The 12,222-nt window shown below is 40.1% G+C and overlaps 1 protein-coding gene across 1 annotated transcript in view; it reads left to right on the top strand.

The window, feature by feature from the left end:
- Positions 1–12,222, top strand: part of ENPEP (glutamyl aminopeptidase) — an 86,131-nt gene that overhangs the window by 11,364 nt on the left and 62,545 nt on the right. The window contains exons 2-3 of the mRNA XM_079774382.1: positions 5,037–5,178; positions 6,681–6,812. Of these exons, the coding sequence (XP_079630508.1) occupies positions 5,037–5,178; positions 6,681–6,812 (274 nt within the window). The remainder of the gene's footprint in view (positions 1–5,036; positions 5,179–6,680; positions 6,813–12,222) is intronic.

The raw sequence follows: 12,222 nt of genomic DNA, 5'->3' as shown, positions 1-12,222 counted from the left end.
GAGTTGATAGAGTGGCTTTGTGTGCTAGGTGTCCTATAGGGCCCAGTGGCTCAGCCTCCCCAGTTACCTGAGGTGGACACTCTTGGTGCACCCCTTTGTGGGCTGTGTGCACAGTCTTGTTGTAGTTAAGCCTTGATTGTTGTTGGTATCATTGGGGGGAATTGACCTCCAGGCCAATTGGCTGTGAGGATCAGCTGTGTCTACGCTGGAAGAACTTCTGTGCTGGAGACACCCTTATGAGACAAGACTTGCAAAAGCCTCTGTGCTCAGCTTGGATGGGGTGGAGTCTCAGGGCAGAGCCAACAGCCCTGCCCCTAAAAGGCCCCCATGTCTCAGTGTCCCACGGTAATCACTGCAAGCACCTCTGAGAGAAAGTAACCCTTGAATTTGCCTGCTGCCAGACAGTCCGGTTTCTCCCCGAATGAGTCTGGGTCCCCAGAGTCTCACCCGGAACTGGAGTTCAGAGCTGTCGGGAGCTTTTGTCTCCCTCCCACTTGAAAAAGCCAGCCGCGTACTCAGTTGCCAGCCCTCTTCGTGCGTGCCTCCGTACCTCTGCCTTCTGCAGCTCCTGTGAGTCTCAGTGTGCTTTTCTCTTTCCTTCTAGTTGTAGAATTTCTACTCAGCCAGCTTTCCTGTGGTTCTGGATGATGTCCGTTTTGTCTTTTAGTTGTAGTTTTGAAATTGTTGTGTGAGGCAGCAGTTTAGGTGTTTACCTATGCCGCCATCTTGGTTTTCTCCACAAAATGTCCTTTTGAGCTATTTTTTCACAGTCCGGATCCATTATTGCTTTTAGTGTCATGCCTCTTTAGACTCCTTTAAACTAAACAGTCCCTTGGTCTTCCTTTGTCTTTCACAACCTAATATATATATACACACACTAGAGGGCTGGTGCACGAATTTGTGCATGGGTGGCGTCCCTCTGGGTGGCCTGCAGGGATCGGGCTGAAACCTGCAGTCCAATGCTGCTTGCAGCTCCTACCTGCCACTCCCACTCATCCCAGCCTCACTGTGCTTACTGCAGGCTCACGCCCAATTAGTCCAGATAGGGAGACGCTCATGCTGCTGCAGCAGCGCTTACCAGCCATGAGCCCTGCATCTGGCACCTTCCCAAGGGGAGGTGCCTGTGGGATCAGGCTGAAACCAGCTCTCTGACATCCCCCAAGGGGTCCCGGATTACAAGAGGGAAGGCCAGGCTGAGGGACCCCACCAGTGCATGATTGGGCCAGGGAGGGACCGCAGGAGGGCTCCAGGTTGTGTCTCTTCCATCTCGCTCAGTCCCGATTGGCTGGGCCCCAGCAGCAAGCTAACCTACCAGTCGGAGCATCTGCCTCTGGTGGTCAGTGCACGTCATAGTGACTGTTTGACCAGTTGACTGTCTGCCCCCTGGTGGTCAATGCACATCATAGTGAGCGGTTGAGTAGCCTTAGCATATCATTAGTATATTATGCTTTGATTGGTTGTTTGGTTGTTCTGCCCTTCAATCTATTTGCATATTACCCTTTTATTATATAGGATATTTATATTTATTTTTGGTTACTTCTCACCTGAGGATATTTTTCTATTGACTTTTAGAGAGAGTGGAAGGGAGGGGGAGAGATAGAGAGAAATATCGATGTGAGAGAGACACATAGATTGGTTGCCTTCTGCAGGCGCCCTGACAGGGGACTGGGCAGTGCATAGAGACTAAAACCTAGGTATATGCTCTTGACCAGAATTGAAACCATGACCCTTCAGTCCGTGGCCCAACACTTTATCCACTGAGCCAAACTGGCTAGAGCTATTCATTCATTTTTATCAGACTAAGGATTCATGGATTTTTATTTCATTCAGTGAGTTATAATTCCATTGTTTATTTTGCTGTTCCAATTCTCCCAGATTTGGCTAGTGGTAGTCCCCTCAAGCAGACTCCTGTGTCTTTGTTACTTGTTCCCATGATTCTTTGAGAACTTTCTTACTTTTTGGCACACTGAGATGCTCCCGGATTATTTTGGACTTTTCTTGACCCCGCACTGGAATCAGCCATTTCTCTAAGGAGTCCTGGTTCCTTTGACTGGAGAGTGATATTTAAAAATGATCATCTGGGAACTATCATATTTTTCCGTGTATAAGATGTTATTTTTTTCTAAAATCATTAGACTGAAAATTGAGGGGCATCTTATACACAGAAGTCAGCCGAAGAGGAGCCAAGGGGGTGCGTAGCTGCCCATACCTTGTCAGACAGGCTTCCTCCAATCATGAGCCTTATTGTTACTAATATCAGGTGATGCCATAATTGGAGGTGGAGGTGGAGAGTGCGCAGATGGAACAGGGACCCGAGCTTTCTGAGCCCATAAAAATGTCAAAAAATAAAAAGATAAGTACCAGTAAGCGATTGTCTTACTCTGCAAAATTCAAACTGAATGTAATCAGCCATGCAAAAGAGCATGGAAATAGAGCTACAGAGAGACAATTTAAACCTCCTCCTACTGAGTGTATGATCAGACATTGGAGAAAACAGGAAGAACAACTCCTTAAGATGCCGAAAAAGAAGAAGGCCTTAAGAGGGAAAACCAGAAAAATGTTTAAAATATTGATTTCTTAATTTTGGGGGGCGTCATACATGGGGGCATCTTATACATGGAAAAATATGGTAATTGTGTTCATTGTTACATGCTTGTCATGCATCCAGTCCTACTCAGCAGACAAAGCTAGGAAACATATGTCTCTGTGTATTTTTATATCTATCTACCTTATCTAGATGAAAATCATTGAATTTATCCTAAACCTGCATTTATATATTCTAAACTTCCCCCTTTACAAATTTAGAATTCTCTTCCCCAACAGTGAGAAAGCTGCTTTCCACTACTTTTTTTACTGGCTCAAGCAAGCATATAGAGAAGGTTGTTCCTGAATTGCTAACCCATACCCTGCAACAACACAAAACTACTTACTAGAGCTCAATATTGATTAACAGTTATTTTTAGAGAAATTTGTATACAGCAAATGCACAAATCTAACAGGCACAATTCAATGAATTATGATCTTTGTCATCCACACTTCTATGAAGATAAAGATTTTTTCCAATCATCCCAGAAAGTTCCCTCCCTGAGTCAACAGCCTCTCCAGACAGACACTTCTGGTTGTATTTCTTACATAGGTTAGTTTTCTTGGCTGAGTTTTTATCAAGTAATTTTTGTATGCTGAGAGATTTTTAAAAGAAATTAAAAAATATTTTAATTTCTTATAGATGGATGTTGAGCTATGACATAGTATTTTTAAAAAATATATTTTTATTGATTTCAGAGAGGAAGGGAGAGGGAGAGAGAGAGAAATATCAGTGATGAAAGAGAATCATTGACTGGCTGCCTCCTGCATGCCTCCTACTGGGGATCGAGCCCACAACCGCAACCGGGGCATGTGCCCTTGACCAGAATCGAACCTGGGACTCTTCAGTCTGCAGGCCGACTGCTCTATCCACTAAGCCAAACCAGCTAGGGCTAAGACATAGTATTTTTAAAGTAAATTACTGTATATAATACACCCTTGCCCAGCCAGCGTGCGTCAGTGTTTGAGCTTCAACCTATGAACCAGGCGGTCATGGTTCGATTCCCGGTCAGGGCATATGCCCAGGTTGTGGGCTCAATGCCCAGTGTGGGTTGTGCAGGAGGCAGCCAATCAATGATTCTCTCTCATCATTGATGTTTCTATCTCTTCCTCCCTCTCCCTTCCTCTCTGAAATCAATAAAAATATATTTTAAAAAATACACCCTTGAACCCAAATGAAATCCAGATCCTTACTATGGTCTCTGCTCTTGAAACTCCTTTTCCCAGTCTCTCTCTGGTTCACTAGACTTCAGCCACACTGGACACCTTTCAGGTTCTCAACCACATTAAGTTATTCTCCACCTTGGAGGTTGTACACCCTCTGCTAGAACACATTTTCCTTAATCTTCACCTGTCTTGGTTTTCCCTCATCATTTAGATCTCAGCAAACCATCACTTACTCTAAGAGATTGTCCTTGACTGCTATACCTAATGCTGCTCACCACTTTTCCCGAATCATTCTCTGTCACTCCCTGTTTTATTTTGTATAGAGCTCCCATCATACTCCTAATTTATTTATTTACTTATTCAGTTATCTATTTGTATATCTATTTATTTATTTTGTCATTGTTATTTTCTCAGCACATTGAATAATGCCTAGCAAGTGTGTGTGTGTATTTGTTGGATGAATAAATGATCTAATAATTTAGCTTGGTGATCTTTATGATATACCTTCCTTAATCCCTGAGGATCTCAAAGAACAACGTATTTTCCTTACACAAATTATTAATGAATATAAGCCAACATTTTTGTCCTTTCTTTTATATTTTTTACTTTGCTTACTCTTCCTATCAATAATACAATAATACTATCATACTGTGATATGACTACACATAAAAATTATATATTTATTGTTTTTTGTTCTTTTTTTGAGCAATTGCTCAGAAAAAGTACTTCCACTTTGAAGTGATGGAAATATTATATGTAAACATTTTTGCTTACGTAAACATATGCTAAGTTAGAGCCATAAAAAATGCTCTTCTCAAAAATGGGCTTTAAACTTGGCCAAAGGTTGCTTCACCTGGCAGATTGCTCAGAGCCTTCCTTTGCATGGAAATGAAACTGGGCTTTGTCCCTGGAGTAACATAAATAAGAAAGAATGTGCCATCAGGGACAGGAGCTGGGGCTCTGGGACATGCTCCTCTGCTCTGTGACGGAACACAGCTGCTCCCGCTCACAGGGCCAGTTCCCGACAAGCCCGGAGTTGGTTTTGTGATTATCGACTTGTTGCTCGACCACTTTGTGGTGAAGAGAGTGATAGCTCATAAATGGGTTTGGTTTTGCTCATCCACAGTTCACATATTTTTAATTATGGCACCTGAGTGTGGATGGACACTCATTTTAAGAAATGTAACGGATATAATTACACAGTTGATTGTTTTCTGTGGGAGTAGAAACATAAGGGCTATCAGAAGAGACAACATGGATTTTGTTTGTGTGTGTTTGTTTCCAAGGAGCATAGCAGCCACTGATCATGAACCAACAGATGCCAGGAAATCCTTCCCTTGTTTTGATGAGCCCAACAAAAAGGCAACTTATACAATATCTATCGTCCACCCCAAAGACTATAAGGCACTTTCAAATATGCCAGTAGAGGTGAGTATTTTTGAAAAATTGTTTGTTTATGAATATAGTCTGTTTAAAATATCAGGTAAATTATCTGATTTGCTATGAAAGAACACCACTGAATTCTAAAATTAAATGTGCTCTAATAGCTTATTTAGAGGTTTCAGAATACATTTCCTTTGAATTCCCAGAAGTCTTTATCATAAATATTCCTCAAAAAAAACACCACAAGAACAAACTAAAACAAACAAAATCTTAAGAGGATTAAAAGTGAACTGCCACCAGTTATCTATGCCCCAGTGTGAATTAGTTTATCAACTTTTCTTCCAGTGTCAGGCACCTGAGCAATTGAGTTTGATTGGAGAAGAAAGATGACAGGATAAACTTAACGTTTGAAATGCCAATGCAGAAGACTGGATCAGAGTAAAATGTTATTAGAATGTCTTGGCATGGAAGGTGGAAGGTGAAGGTGGGAGAAAAAAGAATGCTAACTTTAGTAACTTCTGCTGAAGACCTCCCCATGTGACCTTTAACTTTTGCAGAATATACTTCTGGAAATGCTGGAAAGAAGAGACTATTCTGAATCATTAGGAGATCAAAACTAACGCCAGTAGGTTTTTATTGCAGAGCATATTACTTCCCTGGAGCTCCAATGCTCCCATACAAGCACATATGTACACACACTTGCCTTGTGAACGACACATCATTTCTACTTCAGCCTCCTTTGCTTAATCCCTTTTTAAAGTTTCTCACTGGCCTGTGACTTACTGTGTGGCTGCAGGGCAAGTGGGAATGTTTAAACAATGGGTAGCAGGAGTTGGGCAAGTATTCATAGATGGAGTATTAGGACTGGTGATTGGCGGTGAGGGAAGCAAAGCTGGCGTGGAGAGAAAACCAGACAGATGGGATCAGTAGTTGCACCAAGCAATGGAATCCTCTCTTCCCACAGTGGGGCAGTGACTTTAGTGACCATCCCTTGGGTCTGTGTTGTAGACAACCAGACATGAAAAAGAGAACCCAACATCCTGCTATGCCTGGTACAGCTATTGCCCTCCTGCACATGCACAAATCAGCTAATACCTACTTAGTTCTTCCTCTCTGCAAGGCTTTGAACACTAGCCTTGTCTTCTTTAAGAAATCACGGTATCTCCTCAAATATTATGGTCAGTGGGGGAAGAAAGGGGAACATATGAATACTTTCAACAATAAAGATTTAAAAAAATATTATGGTCAAGATTGTGTGCTTTATGTTGAAAGATAACTAACTCCTGTCCAGTTTATATCACAGCCAAAATTATATTTCCCTGAGAAGCTTTATACAGTGTATAGTTCAATCACTCTTTCACAGTAATGAAAATAAAATAAAATTTCCTATAGCCTTTTCAACAACACCATTTTACCCCTAAAAAGAAATTTTACCCCTAAGCTTTGACAAAGGACTTCTGAGTAGAAAATCAAGTTCAGAGCAGTCATTTTTCTTTGGACATGATTGACCTTTTGATAAATAAAATATTATCTTTTGTTTTCAACAGAAAGAAGAGTCAGTGGATGACAAATGGAATCGAACAATTTTCCAGAAGTCTGTTCCCATGAGCACTTACCTGGTGTGCTTTGCTGTGCATCAATTTCACCCCATAAAGAGAACATCAAAGAGGGGAATACCTGTGAGTCACACATTATAGTTTTTAAAAATTTTATCACTTGTGCATTTGTAATTTATTTTCTACTTTTTTTTTTTTCACGCGACAGACTAGGAAAGTTACCCAGGTCTGCGAGATTGATGGTACCCTGAACAACATAGAAAAATGTAAACTAAAAGGATATGGGTGAAAAATAGACAAACACAACAGACATAGAAATGGGTAGCCTCAATTTATTAGGGCATGCCCAATTTAGTAAAATGGTTGAGTATCTGTGTGTGGATGGGGCACCAGACGGTCCAGAGAGGGAGGAGGAAGCCAGAGGTGGACCAAAATCCTTTGAGTGACTAGCAGTGAGAGGTTGGTGGTGCCATTTCTGTAAGCATAAGTGTCAATAGCATTTTATTAAAGTGTAAGGAAATATAAATACTAAGCTTATCTTTAATCAAGATATCTAATTCAATACTTTCCTTTTAAAAAACCAAATACTTTTACCTAATCATTTTTCTCATTTTGGAGGCCCCCATTTTGCTTCTCTCCTAAACACTAGGCCTACCATTCCACGTCTGTGCTACATAATAATATATATTCTCATAATTTTTTTAATATCATTTTATAAGAAATTATCACCCCATTTTAAAGATGAAAGAATTAAAATTTAATAATTTTAAGTAATTTGTTCAAGATCACTCAATAGGCAAGTGGTGGAGACTCAAAATCCTCAAATCTTCCCAAATACTGTGGCCTGCTATGCCTTCTGAAATATGATATTCTGAAAATATCTTTATCCTGCCTGGCCATCACTTGAAGAAAGGAATGGATTTCTCTATTTACTGTAAAACTAGCTCCCAGGGAAATTTACCTTAATGTTGGTACAGTAGGGGTTGATACTAAGTTATCCTAAACCTAGGTTTTTAGTATGCTGCCCATACTGTATTCAAATTATAGCAAATGGAGGAATACTCATTTTTCAAAGGGACTTTGAAAGGCCTTTTCAAAGGGGTTGTCTACATCCGACTTTTGTCTTTCCTTTATCACATATGTTGCTTTGATGCTCCCATTGGCTAAGAGATAATATATTTTTTTAAAAATATATTTTATTGATTTTTTACAGAGAGGAAGGGAGAGAGATAGAAAGCTAGAAACATCGATGAGAGAGAAACATCGATCAGCTGCCTCCTGCACACCCCCTACTGGGGATGTGCCCGCAACCAAGGTACATGCCCTTGACCGGAATCGAACCTGGGACCTTCCAGTCCGCAGGCCGATGCTCTATCCACTGAGCCAAACCGGTTTTGGCTAAGAGATAATGTTACTGTGTAGCTACGTATACTGGCTGGGGGAGCCATTAGAGCCTGTATAAGTTAGCTGAGCTCTAAGGATGGGTTTCACTATATAGAGAATTTGGAAGTATGTAATGGAAAATCTAGTTTGGAAAAGATCCCCAAATATCTTTTAAGTGGTAAATAATTCTTAAATGGGTCTTCTTTCAAAGCTGAGTGCATAACATTTTATTTTAAACCAGTGAAGTTTTCCTCTTTTGGGTGGGAAATGAAGATAATACTGTCGTATTGTATTACTTTCTAGTCATCTGTTTGATAAGAGATGAACAGAAAGCCAGACTCTCTTTGGATACTTACCAGAGACTCGAGTCAGGAGAACTCAGTGAAAGTGAGATGCGGAGCTGAGAAGAATAGGTGCCCCCTCCCTCTGCCCCATGCAGAGAAGACAGAGTTTTCCCTCCTGCAAAAACCTGTGCTCTTTTTAATTATTTACTTGGACAGAGTATAGCCAATAGTAGTAGTTGAACCATTCATTATGTTAAAACTAGAGGTCCGGTGCATGAAATTCGTGCACAGGGCAGGGTCCTTCAGCCCGGTCTGCACCCTCTCCAATCCTCTCCAATCTGGGACCACTCAGGGGATATCCAACTGCCGGTTTAAGCTCGATGCCTGTGGGATCAGGCCAAAAACTGGCAGTCAGACATCCTTCTCGCAATCCGGGACCACTGGCTCCTAACTGCTCACCTGCCTGCCTATCTGATCACCCCTAACCACTCTGCCTGCCTGCCTGATGCCCCTAACTGCTCCCCTGCCTTCCTGATCACACCTAACTGCCTCTGCCTGACTGCCTGATCACCCCTAACTGCTCCTAACTGCTCTCTCCTGCTGGCCTGATACCCCTAACTGCCAGCCTGATCGCCCTAACTGCTCTCCCCTGCCGGCCTGATTGCCCTAACTGCTCTCCCCTGCCGGCCTGATTGCCCTAACTGCTCTCCCTTGCTGGCCTAATCCCCCTAACTGCTCTCCACTGCTGGCCTGATCCCGCTAACTGCTCTCCCCTGCCAACCTGATCGCCCCTAACTGCCTCTGCCTTGGCCCTGTCATCGCAGCTTTGTCCAGAAGGACGTCCAGAAGGGCATCCGGAAGATGTCCAGTCTAATTAGCATATTACACTTTTATTAGTATAGATATCCTTGTTGCTCATGAGAAAAAAATTATATTGGAGGACCTTGTCCTAAAAAATTGTTAAGAAAAAAGGTAACTGAGTTGGAAAGTAGCTCAGAGTTATTTTAACTCTGCATATTTCTTTTTTTTAATGTTAGATGTATTACATTTTTATTCAATCCTGAAAAAAACAGAATAACTTGAAGAGTAATTTACAGTAATTTAGCAACAGTGGAGGCCAGCCATTGGTGGATTTTTTACAGCTATGTTGGCAAGAAATCTATGCCTGAGGTCTTTTTCAGGGTTAGTTGAAGTAAATAAGGGTTTTAAAGTAAATAAAATCACTGAATTCTATGCCCCAAAAATAAAATACCCTGAACTGTATAAAATGTAGAGATATTACATGATATTTTAGTTATGTGAATTAACTCTTGAGCTAAAATGTACTTCTCTTGCTTTTGCAGGAGTCATATCATGGGAAAGAATATACCCAATAGGCATGTTATTAATTTTATAGTTTAGCTCAAAGTCTCTTATTGGGATATACTGCAATCCATTTTCAAATCCAGAATAATGTGAGTTATTAATATATTTTTAAGTTTTAAAAAGTATAGGTTTAATGCACATACATTATAAAAAATTTGGAAGAAATAAAGCAAATAGGAAAAGTCCCATATTACCATTTGTAAAATTATTTTAAACTAGAGGCCTGGTGCACAAAATTCATGCATGGGTAGGATCCCTAGGCCTGGCCAGCAATCAGGGCTGATCTGGGCCTTCTGGCTGCTGGCCAGGGCTTTCCTTTTGGCTCTCGGCTGGGGTCTTCTTTCATTCTGTGTCATCCCCGGTGGTCAGTGCATGTCATAGTGAGCGACAGAACTTCCAATCTCCTGGTTGAACTACTGTGGGGACACTTTGCATATTAACCTTTTATATATATAGATTAATAGGTTTGTGATGCTATCTGAGGTACATTTGAACTACATCCTCAGCAACTTTGCCAGTGAAACTAGCTCCCAGGGAAATTTACCTTAATGTTGATATAGTAGGGATTGATACTGAGATATCCTAAACCTAGGTTTTTAGTATGCTGCCTATAATGCATCCAAATTATAGCAAATGGAGGAATATTCATTTTTCAAAAGGAATCTGAATTTTAAGCTTTGCACTAGTCTCCTAAGAACCATTCAGGACAAGTTAAATGGCAAGGGCAATCCTTGAAAAACAGTAAGTTCTAATTAAGTCTTGAATTTCTTTGGGCATTTGACCTTTGTCTTCTCTAAAGAAGGATGTGCTAAAAGGAGCAGTTACCTGGCAGAAGATTATTCAACTCTTGGCTTTCATGAGAAGAGGAAGTTGGGAAGAATTGTTCACTAAGAGAATGCTGGTTGAAACTATCCATTTAGTTAGGTTTATGCAGTAACCATATTAATCATAATAACTCAGTACAAGATTATATTGTACCTTCTTCCAAAAGGTCTCACAGGATGGTTTCTGAATAGTTACACCTAGAATTATACCTGTGAATGAATCCCTCCAACTTGCCTAGGTCTTCTTACTTGCTTCCCTCTCATAGCCATTTTAACTCAGGCTTATTTTATTATTAAAAAAATATGTTTTTGTTGTGGTTTTGCTAAAGTTTTCTGAAGGATTTTGATTTTATAACATTTTATTGAGTTTTTAAATTCTTTTTTTTATTGGTTTATTCTAAATTAAGGGCTCTAATTTTCTCCAAAGGAATATATTTAATTTAGGAAGCCATAGAAGATTGCTAGTGATTCTTATTCTTTATTTAAATTTTAAAAACACACTCGAAGATAAAATATTAGTAAAATAATAAAAAGTTCTATGAGTAACTTAGATTTTTAAATGTTATTTTTTGTTTTTAAAAAAGTCTACTACAGTAATAATAATCAGCAAGCATCAAACAAATTTTGACTTAAATGGAAAGTGAGCTGTCGAGAAATGCTTTGTATCTCCTAAATGCCAGCGCTCGGTTTCTTCTCAAACAGTACTTCATAGCACTGAGTACTGAACTCAAAGTTCTGAACATGTTTTCAACATTTATAGTCACAGCAGAAAAATAGTTCTCAGTCACCCAAACATCAAACCCAGGTTGTTCATATTTACAATTTATGGGTCAGGAGCAAATTAAAATTTAGAAGAAATATATCACAATCTTGTGATTAAGGCAGTCACGAACAAAACCTGAAAATAATGTATCACAATTCCTTTCTACCAAATTTTCTTCCCCCTCACTTCCTGCTCACTGCTGAAAACCATTTTGAAGAACATAAACTTTGTAAAATTAAACAAATAGATATTACATTCAGTAATATCAACTATGTACCTTAAATATGCATTTGTAGAATTAAAAGCAATATAAAATTATTTTTTCTTTCCCATCCTTCTACCTCAAAATTGATAATAAACAGATGGTTCCTTCAACCAGATTGTTTTATCAGTCTTTATTGAGCACCTACTATGTGCAGAAGGAAGATACTAAGCCCTAAAGCAGTGGTTCTCAACCTTTCTAATGCCGCGACCCTTTAATACAGTTCCTCATGTTGTGGTGACCCCCAACCATAAAATTATATTCGTTGCTACTTCATAACTGTAATTTTGCTACTGTTATGAATCGTAATATAAATATCCGTGTTTTCCGATGGACTTAGGCTCTACAGCAGCGGTTCTCAACCTGTGAGTCGCGACATTAGAAAGCGGTTCTCAACCTGTGGGTCGCAACATATCAATGCTAAGATATCAGTACCTTAATAAAGATGTGAAAGAAACGTAGCCTTCACTGTCTTGTGTCATTCAGATATGTTTTCAGGTCTTTGTTGGTCATACCAGCCCTTTGACTACTAAAGCCCTCACCTGCAATTTTAGGGGCCCCGCAATAGGCCATTTAAAGAGATGTGTGAGCAGTTCAGATAAAACTCTGCAAAACCTCAACAGATGGACAGGTGCTAATTCTGCCGGATGAG

The sequence above is a fragment of the Cnephaeus nilssonii genome (genome assembly GCF_951640355.1).
Source record: "Cnephaeus nilssonii genome assembly, chromosome: 1".
Classification (NCBI taxonomy): Eukaryota; Metazoa; Chordata; class Mammalia; order Chiroptera; family Vespertilionidae; genus Cnephaeus; species Cnephaeus nilssonii.
The sequence above is the reverse complement of the archived record's forward strand: the minus strand, read 5'-3'. Positions and strand labels throughout refer to the sequence as shown.